Below are 22,060 nucleotides of genomic sequence, written 5' to 3'. Positions count from 1 at the left end.
GTGCCTGACACACAATCGTTCACTATGTTGAACACTGTTAAAGCTTCATTATTAAAGTCGAAACCAGTGACCAGTTGAAAGCAGGTGTGTATGTGCCTCCCTTCATAAGAATAATCAGAGATGGAAAGGTTAGACAATTCAAGTGTGGGCTGCTTGGGCTTCCGGGGCAGCGAGTGGGGTGTGATTACAAGCAACAAGAGAATTAAAGGATGTGCTGTAATTAAGAAATAATGCAAAAAAATGATGCTGAATGTGTTGCCTGTGTACTGTGCCATGGCATTGTGAGCTATTTCTGACCTCATTATTCATTATTGTACTATCAGCCAACAGACAATGCAACCCATTCCCCAATACAAAGCCCTTTGCCTCAGCGATTGATTTATAGTTTTTGGTCAGGGACAGTGAATCCAGGTGGAAACCACACAGTCCATGAGGAACATTGTTTCCACAACTGAGTTATTTTCCTTTTGTAGCTCTGTAAACGGAAACAGAAGGAGACACACTCGGAACAGCTATAAGCATAACATAAAACGGCGCAATGTTATTGTCAGTTTGTCACTTTGTGGCTGAGTGCATTGCCACTTAGCAGCTGAGTGCATTGTGATGCATGGGGGTGGGGATTAAGCTAATTTGCGCTTCTCCAGACTTCGTCGACACAGGCTGAAAAGCGGCAAGAGTGTTCGCCTCTGTTGTCAAGTACATGGGAATAGTTGTCATCTTCACTAATACTTGTCGCAACTCCTCACTTGCGCCAAAAAAAAAGAGCAGCCCAATTCCCAAAGGGCATCTGAATGAGCGTATCTTAGATTGTTTTTTGTTTTTGGTTGAGTGAACTTTACCTGACAGGCAAAGTGGCATTCTACGACTGTCCTATTGATATTCAGAATTGCTCTGCGGTAGTCCCAGTGCTAATCTGCTACCTGCCACCATTTTAGAAATAATTAAAAACACAACTATTTTTAAATACCAAATGAAAACTGGCAGTTTAAAACAACTTGAGATCATGAGAGAAGCACAGTATTACCTCCTGGACTTCAACATCAAAGGTAAAGATCGGCATCGATCTTCCTGTATTGGCTGTCTGGGATGCCTTGGCGAAGCGAAGAAACTTGCCCTTAATAACTGTTGAATGAAAGAGAGAGAGTCAGCAACAAAGGTACTGTATAGAGAATAAGCATTCCATTTATTTGAATGTGTGAACACCTACAGATGGGCCTGCCCTGTTTGGAAACTACCATCTTTAGGCGCCAGCTCAAATGCAGTATTTAAAATTGGCAATCCTGTTTTTGCCATTGCATGCCGGGATTTGTAGTTTTGTTTTCCCTTTGTATGTATGGGCCTACAAGTCCCAGCAGGCAAAGTTAAAAGCCAGGATTGGCTCTACGTGTCACTCATGACATGGGGCCACTTGGCAGCTAATTCTATAATCAGGTTATGAGTATGTTTCTGTCACGTCTAGTATTTGGATATGTCATGTCATAATCATGATTGCAAGGAATCTGGTGCCAAGACTCTGTATGGAGGCTTCAGACCGAGGAAAGTTAAAATGAATGAGATTTATTGTCCGGAGAAAGAGGACACTTCATAATAAAGAAAATAATTGAGTCACATGTTTTTCTTTTATGGGTCTTACATTCTTCATTACATAAAAATAAAAAGATACATACATTAAATACCTGTATACAAATATTGCATATACAAGGCAACCAGGTATTGACAGCCTATTAAAGCTGAAAAGTGAAGATTTTGCTTGGCCTAATCACACATTTCCATTAAATGCCAAATGTGGACCCCAGCGTGACCAGGCTCCTCGTGGAGCAGCATCTGTGATGCGGCGATGGAGCGTCGCAGGAACATTGTATCGCCTTTCTCAGACACGAAATTTGGCAAAGTGAATTGATAAAATAATAATTGTTTCGAACACGTCAATTAACTCTAACAAGAACAATTTAATTTTATGTAATCAAGGCACAGCACATCATTAGCAGGTGTAGTTTAAAGAACCTCAAATCTTTAGTTGTTTGTCTTCCACCTTCCACAGAACAGTTCTGACAATTCATTTCCCTTGCTCACCTTTCCTTTCCCCACTTCGCTGTGGCGGGGACAGAGTCTTTTACATTTACACCATTTCCACAACTCCACCTCTTGCCATCTTCTAAACCAAAGGTCCATTTGCTCCCTTGGGAATTTCCCCCTCGCTCCTTGTATGAGATGTCTTGGACACCACAGTGCTTGCCAAAGGAGACTTTGCATCTCTTTCCCGTGTCTCTTATCTTCTGCACCACCCTCTCCATGTTCCCTCTACATGCTGTCACGATGTGCTCTAACTCCCTTCCCCTTCTCCTCACCTGAGAGAGTTGATGGATCGTCTGGGTACTTCTTCTTCAGTCTCTCTTGCCTCTCTGTGTTTATTTTCTTCCTGGTCTTTTTATCGTGCAAAAAGGGACAAGCTCCCTGGGATGCCACGCTGTCGGTATATGTTATAACCAGACAGGGGGGCCTCCCGGGAGCCGGTTCCGGAGCAGGGAAAAAGCCGAATGGCAGAAAAAACCCTGCTAGTTGGTTCCACGGTGTGCAGGCCGGTTGGAGGCGTATGCGGTGAGTAGAGTCCGGATGAATGGATGCTTGGCATGCAGGATATTCTAGGGCTGATAACGGAGCAGATCCACAAGAGATTCCAATGAGGACTGAGAGGTAAGTCTGCCCAGAGAGGAGATATCCCAGACTGAACAGCAAGAAGAGACGGGTAAGTAGCTGGGAAACACAGAAGGAGAAACACAAGAAATCCGAAGCAGGATACAGGGCTGAATGGAAGGGACGCTAGCGGTGTCTGGAGCAAGAGACACGGGGGAGAAGCAATAGCAGAAGGAAAGTGATAACGGATTAAGAACGAACACAGAAGCGTTACCTTCACGGAGCATAGAAGGTGCAACGCGGGGAAGAAAGGATCGAACCTGCATTAATAGACGCGGCGGCCATCTTGGATAACAACTAGAACGTTGAATCCGAACGGCCGCTAACGTAACGGAACCGCTAATGGCGCTTCCAGACGTCCCACAAACGCCGCCATGCGGAATGCATGACAGTATGCCTCCTCCACACCGGGGGGCCTCCCGGTTTGCCGGGATGTAACATATGAAATCTCCTGATTAATAAAGATGCGTGTATGTGTCGCACAGGCTCCCAAGATCGTTCTGCCACTGGATACCCCTTCCAATGAACCAGGTACTGTAGTACACCATGATGGTAGCGTGAATCCACTAGATGAGAGACTTCATATTCTGCAGGCTCTACCGGAACAGTTCTGGTTGTTCTGCTAGATCTTCTCTTATAAGGATCAGGTAGATAAGGCTTCAGAAGTGAGGCATGGAACACAGGATGAACATGCTTCAAATAGGTGGGTAGTTTGAGCTTAAAGGCTACCGGATTGATCTTCTTAATGATCTGGAAAGGACCGATATATCTCGGCGCAAACTTCCCTGTATGTATCCATCGTGGTAGGTACCTAGTAGCCAACCAAACCTTGCTGCCCTCGGACCAGGCGGGAGGAGCCTTCCTCTTCTTGTCGGCCCAAGTCTTGTACGATAGGCGACTGGCATCCAGAGTCTCCCTGGCTGTTCTATGAGAATTCTTGAGCTCCTGCAAGAGGTGTTCGATGGCAGGCAGTTTAGACGGTCTCATCTGGGCAAAAGGAAGATGGGTAGGATGGTAGCCATAAGTGCAAAAAAAAGGAGACATTTGGATGGCGGAATGTCTGGTGTTATTATAGGCGAATTCGGCCATGGGGAGGAAGGTACACCAGTCTTCTTGCTTCTTGCTGCAAAAACAACGGAGGTATTGTTCTAAGGTATGATTTAGTCTCTCGGTCTGCCCATTGCTTTGGGGATGAAACCCAGATGAAAGAGGCCGCTGAACACCCAGTTGCTTGCAAAGGGATCCCCAAAACAAAGAGGTGAACTGTGGTCCACGATCTGAAATGATAGTGTCGGGAAGGCCATGTAACCGTACAATTTCCTTGAGGAACACTCTGGCCATTTCAGGGGCAGTTGGTACTGCTCTTAGTGGAATAAAGTGAGCCAACTTACTTAAGGAATCTATAGTTACCATAATGGCAGTATTGCCTTCTGATCGGGGTAGATCAACAATAAAATCCGTAGATACATGAGTCCAGGGTTGCTTGGGCGCTGGTTCCTGCTGAAGTAAACCAAGAGGTTTAGAAGTGGAGTATTTGTTAGAAGCGCAGACGGGACAGGATTCGACATATGACTGGACATCTTGGCTCCAAGACGGCCACCAGAACAGTCTCGAGATTAGATCCTTGGTAGCGCGAATGCCCTTGTGGCCGGCTAACGGTGCATCATGACACCAGGAGAGGGCCATTCTTTGATATTTAATATCGGGTAGATACAAGGCTCGCCCCTTGAATAGATAGCCTTCTCTGTCTTCTAACCGAGGATCCACAGATTCCTTCATGAGTTTCCCTTGTTGTCTGTGTTGTACATCCCTTAGGAAAGCATTAGCTATGGTCTTGAAGTTCTTGCCTGCTAATATTAAGTCATGGACTAGGTTCTTTTCAGCATCTTCTTGATAGCCACCGGATAAAGCGTCGGCCAGAATGTTTTCTTTACCAGGAAGATAGGTGACCTCAAAGTCGAACTGTGAAAAATAATAAGCCCATCTAGCATGACGGGCGTTACGACACTCCATCTGCTGAAGAACTCGAAGATTGCTATGGTCTGTACGGACGGTAAACCGATGTCGGGCCCCTTGAAGGAGGTGTCGCCATTCCTCACAGGCATGCTTGATGGCTAATAGTTCTCTTTCAATCACGGAGTAATTTCTTTCGCTGGTAGAGAGAGTCTTAGAGTAATAGGCCACTGGATGTTCCAGACCATCTAAGCTCTTTTGGAGAAGAGCTGCCCCAATGGCACCTCCTGAGGCATCTGTTTGTACGATGAAGGGCAATGCTTGATCAGGCTGGATTAGAATGGGTGCGGAAGTAAATGCCTTCTTAAAAGTTTGAAAGGCGATGTCTGCTTCTGGTGTCCAGTTGAATTGTTTCCCTTTCTTGAGCAAAGAGGTGATAGGAAGGACCAGGTTGGAGAAACCAGAAATAAATTGTCTGTAGAAATTCGCGAGTCCTAGAAAACGTTGGGTCTCCTTGACGTTCCTGGGTACAGGCCACTGAATTATAGCTTGTATCTTCCTTGGATCCATACGGATACCTTCTTGTGAGAGAATGAAACCCAGATAAGATACAGAAGGGGAATCGAAAATGCATTTTTCTGGTTTAACATAGAGTTGATTCTTCATTAGGCGGTCCAAGACCTCGCGAACATGTTTACGGTGTTCGGTAGGAGAAGAAGAATAAATCAAAATGTCATCTAGATAAACCACTACAGAAGAAAACAGGAGGTCTGCTAGAAGTTTGTCCATAAAGCGTTGGAACACCGCTGGAGCATTCACAAGACCGAAGGGCATGACCCGATACTCAAAATGACCCAGGGGTGTCCTAAAGGCTGTCTTCCACTCATCCCCTTGCCTAATGCGGAGCAGATGGTACGCCCCTCTTAAATCCAGTTTACTGAAAATTGAAGCACCGTGAACTGCCTCCAATATCTCTTTGATCAGAGGCATCGGATAACGGTCCTTTATGGTGAGTTGATTTAGACCCCGGTAATCAATGCAGGGACGGAGTTCACAGGAGTCTTTCTTGGGTATGAAAAACAATGAAGCCCCCGCGGGTGACTTAGATTCCTGAATGAGACCGTTTTGCAGGTTACTATCGAGGTATTCCTTAAGGGCCTTGCGCTCGGGAAGCGACAGAGGGTACATCCTTCCAAATGGAATGGAAGCATTGGGAAGGGTGTCAATGGCACAATCTTCGTTCCTGTGGGGAGGAAGGGAGTGTGGCTGCTTATCCAAAAAAACCTCGAGAAAGTCTTGGTAATGCTCTGGTACCCGATGTAAAGAGGCTGCCAGTAACGAACACCTGCTGTTGGATAGCCTGGTTAAAGAAGTCTGATGAAGGCAGTACTCTTGACAATAGGAGGACTGGAATTGTATGGTATTTGCTGACCAGTCTACGAGAGGGTTGTGGCGACGCAGCCATGGAATCCCCAGAATCACCGGAAAATGGGCTGCCTTTATAAGGTCAAACACAATCTCTTCCTTATGTTGGAACAATTGCACTTGTATTGGAAGAGTCTCTTGCGTTATGGGTCCGGAAGACAAAGGTGTGCCATCCACCCCTTCAACCGGGATGGACCTGTCCTTAGAGTGAATGGGTATCTTCATCCTCCTCGCCCATGAAGCATCAATGAAATTTCCCGCTGCCCCACAGTCTAACATAGCAATAACATCCCAGACTGTTGAAGAACCACAGGACAACTTAATCCGAAAGACCATCAGCCGCTGATCTTCTTGAGAGGAGAGAGGCAAAGAGCTGTTACAGGGATCCTTACAAACTTCCCCCGACCTGACCCTGTTCAGGTTCGGGGAAGACCATTTCCCTGACGGCGAGAAGGAACATCTGGACAGTTGCGCAATAGATTTTTATTGGAGCCACAATACATACACAATCCCAGATCTCTTCTTCGCTTCCTTTCTTCAGCTGTTAGGGGACCTCTGGCTGTGCCAATTTGCATAGGTTCTTCCCCTAACTGGGACGCAGAATGATTACCAGCCGAAGGTGAAGACAATGGCGGGAGAGGGAGTCTTGGTCTCCTTCGTTCTTGTTTCCTCTCCCCTAATCTGAATTCAATCTGTAAGGCCAGAGAGACAAGTTCCTCAAAAGACTGTGGTCTGGCTACGCGGGCCAACTCATCTTTGATGTCTTCATGTAGGCCTCGGCGAAACAATGTTTGTTGTGCATAGTCCGGCCACCCTGCCTCAGTTGCTAGACGTATGAATGTCGAAACATAAGTCTGGACATCATGGGATCCTTGTCTGATGTCTACAAAGGCCTCATAAGTGGTGTATAAAACTTCGGGTCTTTCAAAACGTGTTTTAAATCGTTGGATAAACTGGTCGTACTCATGAGTAGAGGGGTCCGGCTGAAGGATTAGCGGTGTTGCCCAAGCAAGGGCATTCCCATCTAAATTAGAGACAAGGAACCCCACCTTGGCTTTAGCTGTCTCATAAGCCCGAGGACGAAAGGTAAAGTACAGTTGACAGGCGTCTAGAAACTTTGTTAGAGTCTTGGGGTTTCCATCATATTTCCCAAATGGGAAAGGAAGCGGGGGTAAATCTCCTCTGGATTCATCTCGAGCAGTAACCTGTTGCTTCAATGTTTGGTTTTCAGCGTGAAGGGATTGAACTTCTACAGTAAGACCTTGAATAGCAGCTACCAATTCCTGGTACTGTTCTAACGAAGCCATTGTCTTTCTTTGGCGTTGCACTCTGTCACGATCTGCTCTAACTCCCTTCCCCTTCTCCTCACCTGAGAGAGTTGATGGATCGTCTGGGTACTTTTTCAGTCTCTCTTGCCTCTCTGTGTTTATTTTCTTCCTGGTCTTTTTATCGTGCAAAAAGGGACGAGCTCCCTGGGATGCCACGCTGTCGGTATATGTTATAACCAGACAGGGGGGCCTCCCGGGAGCCGGTTCCGGAGCAGGGAAAAAGCCGAATGGCAGAAAAAACCCTGCTAGTTGGTTCCACGGTGTGCAGGCCGGTTGGAGGCGTATGCAGTGAGTAGAGTCCGGATGAATGGATGCTTGGCATGCAGGATATTCTAGGGCTGATAACGGAGCAGATCCACAAGAGATTCCAATGAGGACTGAGAGGTAAGTCTGCCCAGAGAGGAGATATCCCAGACAGAACAGCAAGAAGAGACGGGTAAGTAGCTGGGAAACACAGAAGGAGAAACACAAGAAATCCGAAGCAGGATACAGGGCTGAATGGAAGGGACGCTAGCGGTGTCTGGAGCAAGAGACACGGGGGAGAAGCAATAGCAGAAGGAAAGTGATAACGGATTAAGAACGAACACAGAAGCGTTACCTTCACGGAGCATAGAAGGTGCAACGCGGGGAAGAAAGGATCGAACCTGCATTAATAGACGCGGCGGCCATCTTGGATAACAACTAGAACGTTGAATCCGAACGGCCGCTAACGTAACGGAACCGCTAATGGCGCTTCCAGACGTCCCACAAACGCCGCCATGCGGAATGCATGACACATGCCCTTGTTTGCCCCTACAACGGGGTGCCCTTCTCGTGTTGGGTATACTTCCTCTCCTTTGAAGAAAACAGTGCTTCTCACTGATGGCAGGGGGCACCAGCCGATAAGCGGGCACTGTTTCATTAGCAGCTTCCTTTCAATTGAGTATGTTGATTACGGACATCTGCATGGCTCCTTTGATGAGTCAGTCCACTCTTGCCATGCCATTGGCGTGTTGGTGATTCCCATTTCTCCCAGGAATTCCTGCATCTCCCCTTAACGACATGGGTCTCCATTATCAGAGACAACGGTTGGAATTCTTCCATGACAAACACATTTGGGCAAAACTTGATGATTTTATAGTGCTAACTCTACTCATGCTTTCCCATTTAAAAGCAAGTTCCTTGTAATTTTAGTGGTATTTTGTAATGTATGTGAATTTATGTGAATTAATGAGTAAGTTTTATGGGCTTTAAATATTTTTAATATTTTAAACTAGGTGATATTGTAGGAATCTTTCCGGGAAATGTAAGGTAATGAAATTAAACTGTCAAATGTCCTTTTAAAGTTTATTAGGGATTTGTAAATTTGTTTTTCTTTTGGAAAATTGTTTTTATGTATGTTTTTGCCTGAAAAGTACAGATTTGTACTGTAATGCACAATAAATAAATAAATACATTTCCCATGACATACACTGGAGTGGTTCCCAAAACCTTGAATAGTCCCCTAATACTGATCATAGGCTTGGTTCAGATTGTGTCTGTTACCTCAGATGGGTGAAAAGGGGGTGTAATAAAGTATTTCCGTTTGCCATTCATCTTACACTGAACACAGTGCTTCACCACATTCTCAATTCGGATCATCCGCCCTTGAACACGTTACGTGCTTCGCCCACTCATATTTTTGCAAAACTGCAGCCCACATGGGCTAAACCTATAACGTTGTCTCTTAAGTCAATGGGGGGGAAAGGGTGGTACACCTCGCAGAATATCCCACTCGCTATCTGCTACCTCTTACAGCATATCCCCATTCTCTAATCTTGTGTTTCTCTACCTCCCAGTGTGATGAAATAACTACTGTTCTGTAGGAATACTGGGACGAGAAGTGGCTTCTAAACTCTTACTCAGCACCACACTAGATCTAAACCAGCCATGTCCCAATCATAAGGGTGAAACAGGCACTGCCCAACAGGTTTGCCTCCTTCGTCTCTTGTGGTAATGTGGGCTGAGGGCCGATTATGCTCTTCATGAGGTGTGTGACCTAGTAAAGAAGGATCCAAACTACAGACTATAATCAATGTAAAAATAAACACACACTTATAAAAACACTAATAGCCCACGGTGGAGAAGCAAGAAGGATAATAGAGAGACTTTTCTATAAAAGGGGAACTCTGGGTCTTAAGAAAGGGGTGGATAGTCAACAGACTTTCCAGCAATGTTCATTTTCAAAGGATATGTCTTTACAAGGTACAGAAAGAGGTATTTACAGTCTCTGAGCCCCTTAAAACCATTCCAGGGGAGCAGAATCACTATTCATCACATTTAGAGTGAAATGTGAAGATTAACCATGCGTCACACTTAGATAGAATTGTGAAGTTTAGCCATGTGTCACACTTAGAGTGACAGGGGTGCTCTCAAGTATATATACTTTATCTACAGTTCTTGCTGTTCTATTGCCACATGCTGGTATTCTCCCTTCACATAAGGGGTCTAGAGGCAGAATTTGTTCAGTTGTTTGTTTACAGTTAGGACACGTGGAGAGTGTGGGGGGTCTGCAAACACTATTTTTGGCCTTCTGTTCTCTCTGGGCTTGCTTGGCGCTCTCCCCCCGGGATTGCAGAGAATGCCACCCTTAGTTACAGACAGGCACACATTTCTGACATCATAAGAGGTACATCCCTATTTTACCAGTCAGCAGCTGAATACTCAAGAATTGCACAAACTGAAAAAGAAAGTGTTCCAAACGGAATTACATGGGCATTTCCTTTGGGAATACCTAAAGTTGAGCATTATCCCAGCTGGCTTGGTGGTACACAATGAACCAAGTTTGTTTCTCGATGATGAAGCATACAAAACTAACGTCAGTTATATAGCCACCAAGTGCGCCGGGGCTTAATGGTTTTGATGATATCAACAGCACAAAGAATAGGGGCAGCAATTCAAAGGGACCTGGAAGGAAAAGAGCAGATGTTCTGCAATAATGCAGCCATTACTAATGCTAACAAGAAACTAGGAGAGGTGACAAAGAAATTTGAAGATTTCAAAGCTAATACACTGGCAAGGAAAACAAAAAACGTAGCCGTGACATATAGGATTGTGAAACTGAAAAGGTTTACCCGTATATGTGAGAACATTTTCTGGAAATAAAAAAACAGAGAGAGATTGCAATGTACACCAAATAGTCAAAGTTGCCCTACGAAATGGGCCAGAAGGTGACAGAAATCCTGCTGAAAGGGCCTACAACAGATAGTAAGAGTGACAAGGGATCCACAGGAGAGTGTACCTGACATTGAAATACCAACATTTGATCTGTCTGTTATAGACCTAACACTGATTCAACTATGGGTTCTATGCAAGGGGTTATCATTTGTTCCAACAAACGAGACAGATTTGTTCACAGTGGAAATAGAGCTAAAAAAGTTTTCTAGAAAACTAAGACTCCAATGTTTCTTCCGGGATCATGACCCGAGAGAGGCAGCTGTAGATACTGGCCTCGGTATACCATCTTTGTTTACACCAATGGAAAAACAAGTACCGAAGGAACTAATCCTCCTTGAGAAATGTGTGACAGGGGACCTGAAAAAACTATGGACCCAAAAACATGTCAGACATATTCTCTCAAATATTGAAAGGGAGGCTCAGCAAACACTTGCTACTGACCATAGGTTACCATAAAACCTGCAGATAAAGGAGGTGGAGTAGTGGTGTTTAATAATGCCCAGTGCAACAGCATGGTCCTGGACCTCTTGGAGGATAATGACAGGTATAAAACCCTAAGAAGAATCCCTCACCTGAGATAAAGCAAGAGATATTAGAAACCACACAATTCGGTGCAAATGGGGGTGAATAACAAAGGAGGAATTTTAGTTTCTAAATTACTCTGAACAAAGAACTCCAATGTTCTATGCTCTCCTTGAAATACACAAGAATCCATCTAAGCCCCCCGGATGACCAATAGTGTTATTTTGCAGCTCCTTTCTGGAGCCCCTTTGGAAAGTTGTTGATCTCTTTCTTCAACCTTTAAGTAAGGGAACATTGAACTATTTTAAAGAAACTATGGTGACAATTCAAATCTTTCAGTGACTGCAATTTGACCCTATCTCTAAATTCTTGGTGACCATGGACATAGGATCCTTGTATACTAACATTCCACAAGATCAGGTCACAGAGACAACAGAGGGTTCACCCAATGCACACGGCAACACAGCAAAGGGTCCCAGGTGAGCTTATTCTGGAACTTATGAGGATAGCGCTGAAAAGAAACGTTTCCAAAATACCAACCAGTTCTATGTCCAAACATGAGGGACTGCCATGGGCGCGGGCTTTGCGCCCAGTTTGGCAATATTGTTTATGGCATCATTCAAAGAGGTATTTGTAATCTCCGAAAATAACCAATTTCAATTAATATAAAATTGGTTTTGTTACATTGACAACATTGTGTTCACCTCGTCAGGGTCCGAGGAATCATTCCTCAACTTTCTGCTGTGGCAGAATGGATGTCATGCCACGATTAAGTTCACAATGGAGTATGACCACCAAACAATACCCTTTCTGGACCTTCTTATGAAGGCAGGAGGAGGAGCCAAAAAGATGACAGACAGAAATACTACTCTACACTTCTCCAGTTTTCACCCCAGGGACCTTAAGGAGAATCTACCGTATGGGCAGCTCTTGCATCTTAGGCGCAACTGTACGTATGTGGAAGATTATTACGAACATACAGGGAACCTCAGCTCTAACCTAAAAAAGAGGAGATATCCGATGAAATGTATCACACAATCAATGAAACAAGCTTGGTTTACACCCAGGGAGGCAGAATGAAACTCACATTTGTGACTACATACAACACTAACTCTTTCGACATCAAAAAGATGGTCAGGAAATACTGGCCCATGGTGAGCGCATGCCTACCTAATGAGTCTTTGCCTCTTTTTTGCCTTCAAGAGGTCACAGAGCCTAAAGGATAAATTTGTTCGTGCTAAACCCAACTAGGAATAGGCCACTAGATCTAACTGGGAGTTACGCCCAATCAAGGGTAATTTCCCCTGTGGTAACTGTAAGGCTTGGAGCCTTAGCAGGAAGATACACTCCTTCAAAATTGAGAACAGGACATGGGAACTGAAGTTAACATCTAACTGCAAAACAACAAATGCTGACAACAAGAGCTGTGCATACCAGATAAACGAGCATCGCTCAAGAATCCGATGTAAAAACATAACTAATCCACTAGCTTCCCACTTTCTGGAATACCAACATACTGCAGATGATTTAATCTGGTGGGTATTGGATACAGTTAAACAGATGCCCAATCCTCAGAGACTCCTCCTACACAAGGAGGCAAGGTGGATAGATTGCCTCAATAGCCTAGAATTATAATTATAATTGTTCATTTATAAAGCACTTAAAGGGGGAGTGTATCCCAAAAATTGTATTCTTTTAAAAGGTGGACCAAAATAAAAAATGTACATTTTAAATATTTTTATAAAAAGTTCCTATGTAAAATTTTCACCAAATGAGCATCAAAGTCAACACTAGGAGGCATCCATTTTGTGAAATGAATGAGCCTCCTGTACTTATGTTAACTTTGCTCTTGGGGCAATAATCAAGCAAAAGCCCCTTACTCGGAGCTTTTGCTTATTGCTTACAGGGAGCAGATAATGCTGGCAGGCTACAGCTGCCGTTATATTGATAATTGCAGATACTTTCCTTTTAAGTTTCGGCCCGGGGATTTCTGGATACTTAAAATATAGTAACTGCAATTATAAATATTGTTCCGCCCACCTAATTTTACATACGAACTTTAAAATAATAATAATAATAATAATTTGGCACTTATATAGCGCTACAAACCCTCAGGTATCTGAGCGCTGCTTATTATTACCCACGGTGTGTGGTGCTCATTTATCGACCTCGGCAGGATGAAAGGCTGAGTTTGGCCCCGCCGGGATTCGAACCTGCGTAAAGCGAGCGCTCTACTCGCTGTGCCACTTGACCGGCTAAAAAAAATATACATACAAAAAAAAATATTTTGTATGTATATTTTTTATCATGGCCCATCTTTTAAAAGAATACATTTTTTTTTGTGAACTTCCCTTTTAATACCATGGGTGGTTTCTAAGCGCAGGATCAGGATTCAAACCTCTGTTGTGCTGTGCTGTCTTGCTTTCAAGACAAACGCGTTGCCCCTGTGCTATCCTTCCTCCTCTAGAAAGAGGCCTTAATGAAGAAATGGCCAACTACCTTAGCTAGGGCTCACCATAGACCAACACCCAGCCCAGATATCTAGTATTCCCAATTCCATGAGGAGTGCAGGAATTCTAAGCAGTCAGCATGTGCAATCAGACTCCATACCCACGGGGACCATCAAGCACACTACTATACTTTCTGTAGACTTTCTAGACTGAGCGAGAGCAACCCTTCTGCTCTGATAGGCTACACTAAAAAAACTATGTGTAAGATTGGCCTTTGCTTATTTACCCCTCCCTCCACGGGAACAGGATTGACTCATGCCGTAGCACATGCCGAGTTTGCCTATATATTTTCTATATCCAGTGGGACAATTCCATCTGAACTGGCAGGCCACACCGTAAGTATTGTGTGTAACTGTGGCTGGATATTCCACTTTGTGTCCTTTTCCCTCTCACTGTGTGTGAGGCTTTGACTTTGACCTACATGCACTCTTAGTGTGCATGCTTATATTTTCAGATACAGTACAAGTAATAATGGCCACATATCAGAATATATTCCAATTGAAACATATGGGGCCTTATCCACTCCAATTAGGTGACCACTGTTCTTCACAAGCCGAGTGGAGTCATTTCCCTGTATGAGCTGCTGGGAACTATCATTAAGCAGCACTTCCCACATCTCTGTCGATACTGGTTCTCTAGGTTACCAGGGCATGGGGGATCACAGAGCAACAGTAGGCTTCAGGCTTATAAGGTAAGCAGCAGTGTGTTTGAGCGTTTTCTATGACTCGCGCTCGCACATTTTTTGTATATCTAAAAGGGACATTTAAGAGTGCCTGATCATGCCCCCCTCGCTCTCCCTTTTCTCATATATATAACTGCCCGAATTTCCAAGCATTTTGAGGAGGAAGACCTGCATACAGAATGCGAGCAATACAAGGTTTCCATGGCAACCTTTATTGAGTATTAGAATTGCCGGTAATATAGAGACCAGTAATTTGATTTCTTTTGGACTCCACCTCATAGATAGAGATGCAACTCGGCTTATTTAAATTTACCACACGTCTGTTCTGTTTTAACTTTGCATCTGTAGAATGCTAGAGAAGTTCCATTCGAGCGCAAGTTGTCACCCTCAGAAGGAGACTCAATATGGGTATGTCCGTTCATCGGGACGTGACCTAATATTGTCTCTTCCTTGGAGACCAAGTGTTGTGGCCTTAAAGGATGACAGGATGCTGCAGTGGGTTCTAACTGTCTTTATTGCAAGACAAACAGGTGGGCATAAACTTGGCTGAGTGCAACAGGGGAACTACTCACAGTTCAGTTCAGGGCCCTCCCAGTTACATCACTGGGGGCAAGGTGGGCACAAGGATGGCACGCTGCAAGCTTCCAGGGCCCCCATGTGGCCTCCTATGGCTTTGGACTTATGCCCTGGAAGTTGAAGTCATTAGGCTCTTCAGTGCCTCAGTTTCAATGGAGCAGCGCTCTCGGTCGACCTGCTTGGTCTGGCGCTTCGCCAACACTCGCGCTTCGCCAACACTGGCGGGAACGTTGTCTCGGGGAGTGCGGGCTCGTGAGATCTCGTTATGCCCAGATCTTGCGAGACCACACTCCCGTGATCACGTGACATCCCCACACCAAGTCTCTTTAAAATAACTCTGGTCCCCCTTCTTGTCTATAGAATCGGCATTACGTCCTAGACATGGGGTGTCTCTCTTTGGCACCCGTCTTGAGCCTAGGCTGGTCCAGAACCCTCCCCATCAAGAACAAGCACCCCACACAATACAGAGGGTGAGTTTACTACAAGGGAGTGCCTTCTCACGTCCCAATGGGGACTCTTATTCAAGCCCTTTCACAAAATGCAGACACTGATGTCCTAATTTAATCTACTTTATTTTATTTTGTTTTTTCGGGTGTAGGTATTTCAAATCACTTTTTCTTCTGTGCATGAGGGGCATGTTTTAATAAATGATCACGGTGGTGCTTTGAGTGTATCGCACCATGCATCTTATCTGATTTTATGCTTTCTTGATCCTCAGGGGTCCACCTTTTACCATTCTCAGTCCTGACGAAGGCGGAGCATGAAAAATCTATCCGCCGAAACGTACAGCCAGCTGTTGAACATTTTTGACATGCAGCAGCGTGGCGGCACAGCCTCAATTTGTCTAGCTGTGTCTTACGTAGACACCTGTCACTGGGTCTTTATACCCTAAAGTGGTCATTAGAGAGGTTTAGTTAGCCAGTAAGGTCTTTAGTGACAGGATTTAGAGTTCAAATAGAAGACCCACCTAGAACACATAGATGAAACACTTGTGTACAGGCGCATTATGAATGCCACATCATATCATATCATATCACCAGCCTTGTAATATGCCCATCTCTTGTATTTAAAATCCTAATTTTTCTGGAACCAGTCATGTGTTTATTTTGAATATTTATTAATGATTTATGTGGAATATTAATGATTTAATGATTATTAATGATTGTGTATATATTATATGTTTTATATGCTTCAAATAAATATGTTTATTTGTAATTATTCACAGTGAGTAACTATTCTGTCAGAATTAAATAAAATCTGCACATTGTAGGGTAAAAACATCAAGTTGCCACTCATTTATTTAGAATTCGATTGTAGCTTACCTACCGCGGATTGGGTCATGTAGATGGGAGTGGAATTTTGTGTATCGTTCCATCACCACTTCACCAAAGCAGTCTTGAGAATTCATTTCTAAATGAGTCATTAGTTTGCCTTGCGGGGCATTTATTTTTGCTTTTGACTGAACAGGTAAACCCCAGGGCCAGGTAGCTCAAGGAAGGTGATGGCGGCTGCACACCAGGTTATGCCAGGGGCCAAAGTCGTGTAGACATCCAACAATCTGAACACAGGGGGTGGAGGAGTCATCACCACTGAATAGCCTTGCAGACAACCCACAACCGTGCACAAATATAGGAGGAGATCCCACCCCAGCACACCACAATACGTGACACTGGCAGGGGCACGTACTATAGGTGGCCAAAACAGAGGAGCTACGATGGAGCGCCGCCACTAAGCAACCCTCTAAAAAAAGAATTAATCTGCTTACACCTCTCAAACTCTAAACAAAGCACAACCATACCTATATTGCAAAACAAACCACATAAACTTCTCTACACCGCAACAACAAAACAAACCATAGCCTCGAACAACAGCACATGACAACTACCACCCAAAAAAATCACACCTATGCTCAGCAAATGGTGTAAACCGAACAGAAGCTGCCAACAGCACATCACAGCTCTCTGGCGCTTTCTTCCCATCAGTCCTACTAACTTACCCTGCCCTATTGCTTTTTAGATCTGTCAGATTGTCAGGGGACCACTCTGTGGTGATACTGCATGGTATTGATATCCTTTAACATAACATAAAATAACATAACATAACATGAACACCTTTATGTTCTTCATGAATTGGTTGACAGCATGGAGCCAGGCTTCTTAGTACTTTCAAATGGGTCGAATTTGTGTTGAGATGATCCGGTCAGGTGCTTGAAATGGATTGAGTGGGCATTGAGGGAGTTGGGTTGGTTTGACGTGGTACAGAGAAGTGGTGCTGTCCTGTAGCTGTGATCATTTTGAATCGGATGAAGAACAACCCTGTGATCGGCTCAAAGTGATTGAGTTGCTTCAACGAGGTCCAGGCAATGGGCCTCATTACAAGTTTGGTGGTATTTCAGCTATCTGTTGAAACACCACCAAATGGATTTACCGTTAACACCACTTGGTCAAAATGCTCAAAACGTCATCCTTCCAGTAATCAATATATAATCCTGGAAGTAACATACCATCAAATAATGCATCAATTTCTTTGAAGCACTGTTGCTGGGCATACATGTTCAAAGTCCTTTCTGAAAAAATAATATGTCCCCCTACATGTCATAAAGGATGTAAGGTAACATGAAGCCACATGCAGAGTGCAATACCATCTAGGAGGCTCTAAATCTACTTGGAAAAAAATCTAAAAGTTGTTCACACAATATATTATGATCCACATAGAATGATAAAAATGCTCAGGGCATGATTACATTCTGCATGTTCTAAATAACCATAGACTCAATATAGTGTAATTATGTGACGATATTGCAGTACTTTAATGGCAGTGGGTCACTGAACTCTGAAATTATTATATAAAGGGTGATAGTGTCTTAGCATTGTCATAGGAATTTGAAATCAATGGGGTAAATGTCATTGTCAATGAAAGGTCTCTGCCCCTACAAACAGAATGCTTGTAGTAAATGCTTCCCCTCAGTGATGAAATATATTTGAGGTTCTCACACTGTAGCAGTCACTCCAAATACAGTGACCATCACACCACACGAACAAAACACAATGTCCAGGTACAGTACAGCCTCTTTGCACTGAGCTACACATCAAGCTCCCGCAGCTTGATATGCCACGTGCCACTTTACGCACTGGCTTCTAGCAACATCTTCCCACTCTAATGTGCAAAGGCTCATGCTCAGCCGGTCCCCAATGCTGCTACTATGATATCTGTATTCTGTATCATGGCTGAGAGAATACACAACTGCTGACACCAGAAAAAACGTAAAGTGTTTTATTAAACAATAGTAAAATATAAGTCTATTGCATGGAAATTGGTTCAGTATAGCTGTAACATACATATTCTTGGGAAATGTAATCCTTGAACTCAGGATCATAAATGAAGGACAGCAAACAAATAGGCATTCAAGAAGTTCTATACAGGCAGGTCTCCTGTTTAGGTCGTTCTAGCGTTCTGTTTTCATCACTTCTTCTGGGGAACTCTCTGGCTCTTTCGGGATTTAGTGCTTTCTCTATTTGCCAAGTTTCCAAAAGCATTCCCCTTCACTGTGGCTGTCTTTCTCCCAGTTACTGATTTCCCTCTTACCGGGTCAAGGGGTTCTCCTCATATGTTCGTTTACTCAGGGATATAGTGTCTTACTCACTAATCCACACCCAGGGATATAGTGCCCTGCTCACTCTCCCAGGGATACAGTGCCCTCCTCAATGTCCTAGGCATACAGTGTCCTGCTCACTCTCCAAGGGAAACAGTGCCATGCTCACTCTCTCTCTTCTCTTATTTTGCACATCCCTTCTTCTGGGGTCAAAGGCAATCTCTCTCCTACTATTTCTCACCCATCCTCTCTCCTGTTGGGTCAGTGGTCTATTTTTTTGGTCTGAAGGTGCACTCCTTTCCCTCACTAGAGCCCACCCTTCGTCCGGGGTGCAAGGGGCTCAACTCTTACCCAGAGGGGCACACCCCTCTTCTGGTTTTCAGGGAGCTTTTCTGCCCCTAAACGCAGCACACTCCTCTTACGAGGTTCAGGGGGCTCTTCTCCCATTCAGTGGAGCACACCCTTCTTTTGGGATTCAGGGAGTTCCTCTCATCCTCACTGAAGGCAACCCTTCTTCTGGGGTTCAAAGGGCTCTTCTCTTCCTCACTGGAGTGCACTGCTCTTCTGGACTCAAGTGTCTGCTCTGCACTAGTGCCCTCCTGCTTCCGAAGCAAGCTCCTCTGCTCAATCTCCCAGCCCAAAAGACATTAGTGGGCCTCATTACGGGTTGAGTGGTATTCCAGTGGTAAATCTGCTTGAATACTGCCCAAGAGAATTACCCTCAGATTACAAATGACGGTGGACAGAGTGAAACCCAATTCTTTATTTTTTTTATTTTTTTTTTATTTTTATTATTTTGATATAGCTGAGAACATCAACTTTTCAAAAAATTATTGACATAAAAATAGGATCATTACAAAAATTGTTAACACAGTATATACATACATACAATCAACAAGCCACAAGATCAGCAGAGATCAGCATAATGGAAAAGAATGACCAGAGAAAGCAGGGTTAAGATTAGATCTATAAATTAAAATTTTGAGTTCATTATGGCGATATACTTAGATCTATAAAGAATAAATGTCATATTAGTGGCAGTAGTTGTAGCAATAGAGGGCTATTTTAGATTGATATCTCGTCGGGTAAAACTGTCTCTAGAAAGTGAATTATGGCTTTCATTACTGAAAATCTAACATCCTTAAATAGGATACTCCATATCTCATTGTCATTCTTCTCCATGTACATAGATAGTAACTTACTAAAGTGTCTATCACGGATGGCTGTTAAATTTGGGCATGACACAATTATGTGTTGCAGAGTTTCCTTTACATTGTGTTTCTCACAAAAACGGCAGAAGTGATGGTCTGCTGGGATAGATTTGCGTCTGACCAGGATTTCTCTCGTTGGCCATAAATTTAGTCTTGTCCGCAAAAATTTGTTGCGTATGTGTGCAGATGGGCATTTCATAAGATAGCCTGCCGCTTGGCCTCGACGTTTAATACCAAAGAGGTTAGGATCGAAATCTCTATATTTTACTCATAGATCGTAATTTATAATCCAATCCCAATCAAGGAATTTCCTTTTTGCTTGTGCCGGATGATCAATAAGAAATTGTAAGGAAATATCTGCTCCAACTAAAGTGTCCAAAACAGTGTTTCTCCATTTTAGCGAGAAACCAGATGTAGACCCAGATAGATGTCGAGCAACCGTGCTCAGTATATTATTATTGGTCAAACCGAGGAGGCTTTTGCGAAAAAAGGCACACATTCTCCATTTAGCTCTACTATGGAGAGAATTCAATCCCAATTCAAAACGTATTATTGGAAGCGGTGAACAATTTGGGAGCCGCAAGATCTTTTTCCAAAAGGTGGCCTCCAATCTGTTCCACATACTATCTCTGGCATACAGTCTGGATTCGACACCATAAAGTAGAATGGGGACAACCTTTTGTTCATAATACATCAAAATGTGTTTTAGCGTAAATTTCCCAAATTTATAAAGTAAAATTTTCGCTTGGGATGTCAGACTTAGCAATTTCGAGTCTAAAATGTGTAGCAGTTTCCCATCACTAACCGTGTTTTGTATAGAGACACCGAGATATTTGTATTCCGGAACAATGTCCATTGTTTGTTGTTGGAAAGACCAAAATCCCTTATAGGATTTGCGTCTAGTGGTAGAACTGCAGACCATAATCTGAGATTTGGTTAAATTTACTATAAGGTCATTTGCCTCTACATAGGTTGCCAATGCAGCTAGCAGATTTTGTAGACCTATCGGGGTCTGGGAAATCAGTACCAAGTCGTCTGCATAGAGCAGCCAAGAGATACGTTGGCCCCCTAACTCTGGAGCATCTGCTATGATTCCTTGAAATGATAAACCCAAATCTAAAATGAAAAGATTGAACAGTGAGGCTGCTAGTGTGCAGCCTTGCTTTAAGCCAGTACAGGTAGGGAAAGAGGTGGACAAAAGTCCCTGCATTGAGAGTCGTACTCTCATGGTAGTATCTGTATGTAAATGAATAATTAAGGACAAGAGTGAGGATGGGCAGCCGAGATCTTTTAGTTTGGTAAAGAGGAGATTTCGGTTTATGGAGTCGAAAGCAGAGCTGAAGTCAATAAACGCAAGATATAAAGTTTGTTTTCTGGATGCATATTGGGACTTTAGCATATTAATAGTGATGATATTCGGGATCGTCCCCAGGCCACTTACAAAGCCAGATTGGTACGGATCCCTTTTGAAATTCCCCTTTGTCCATTTGTTAAGATCTCGCAGTATGAGACGGGTATAGATCTTGCCCGAGACATCGAGTAATGAAATAGGTCTATAACTAGACGGATTGGCACGGTCACCCTTCTTATATATTGGGATAACAACAGATCGTGTCCATGATATCGGGATTTTTTGTGACGTATTGATGGATTCAAACATGGTGAATAATATATCTGACCATATGTTGGGAAATTGTTTAAGATGTGCATTTGATAGGCCATCAGGACCAGGTGCTCGGGAATTACTTGCAAGATTGATATAGTTCAAGATATCATCTTTATCAAAATGCAGATAAAACGGGTGATTAGATTTTAATTCCGTAGCACAGATATGAGGTCGCGGGGTTGCAAATAGGTCCGAATAATAGCGTACCCACGCATCCTCTGTTACATCGTTTATTTGACAGGCAACCTGATGGCCTGATGTAGTTTGGTTTATAATGTACCATGACTGAGCCGAGTTCTTGGCTGCCAGAGATGCTAACATGTTACTCCCATCTGCTTGGTAAAGTTTGGCTTTTATTCCCCTTACCCAATTTCTATAGCCAGTTTGTATACGTAGGAGAGCAGTCCCACGGAGATGTGATGGTAATTTTAGCGCTTGCCTTTTTTCCGCACGTACCCTAGATTTTCTAAGTCTTATTTCATGGTTGGGGGTATGCAAATGTGAAGTTTGTTTGTGGTTATCAGTGGTAGAGCTTGTTTGAAAGAGCTGCATAAGATCTTCAAAAACCGTGTCTGGCGTCAGATGATTTAAGTCATTATTGTTTAGTTTGTCGTGGTATTGTGCCGAGAAGGCCTTCAGAGACTGCTCCGTCCACTTTAATCGGTTTCTAGCAGGATTTATTTCGTACGTTCCCTTAAGAAAGGCA

At 43.6% G+C, this 22,060-nt stretch overlaps 1 protein-coding gene across 2 annotated transcripts in view; it reads right to left on the bottom strand.

The window, feature by feature from the left end:
* The window catches only part of LOC138569454 (metalloproteinase inhibitor 1-like), a 380,069-nt gene that overhangs the window by 300,091 nt on the left and 57,918 nt on the right, over window positions 1-22,060 (bottom strand). For both annotated transcript variants that reach the window (XM_069647435.1, XM_069647434.1), the window contains exon 3: window positions 1,025-1,122. In XM_069647435.1, coding sequence (XP_069503536.1) covers window positions 1,025-1,122 — 98 coding nt within the window. The remainder of the gene's footprint in view (window positions 1-1,024; window positions 1,123-22,060) is intronic.

This window comes from Ambystoma mexicanum, chromosome 2q, assembly GCF_040938575.1.
Source record: "Ambystoma mexicanum isolate Mex_15411 chromosome 2q, UKY_AmexF1_1, whole genome shotgun sequence".
NCBI lineage: Eukaryota > Metazoa > Chordata > Amphibia > Caudata > Ambystomatidae > Ambystoma > Ambystoma mexicanum.
The sequence above is the reverse complement of the archived record's forward strand: the minus strand, read 5'-3'. Positions and strand labels throughout refer to the sequence as shown.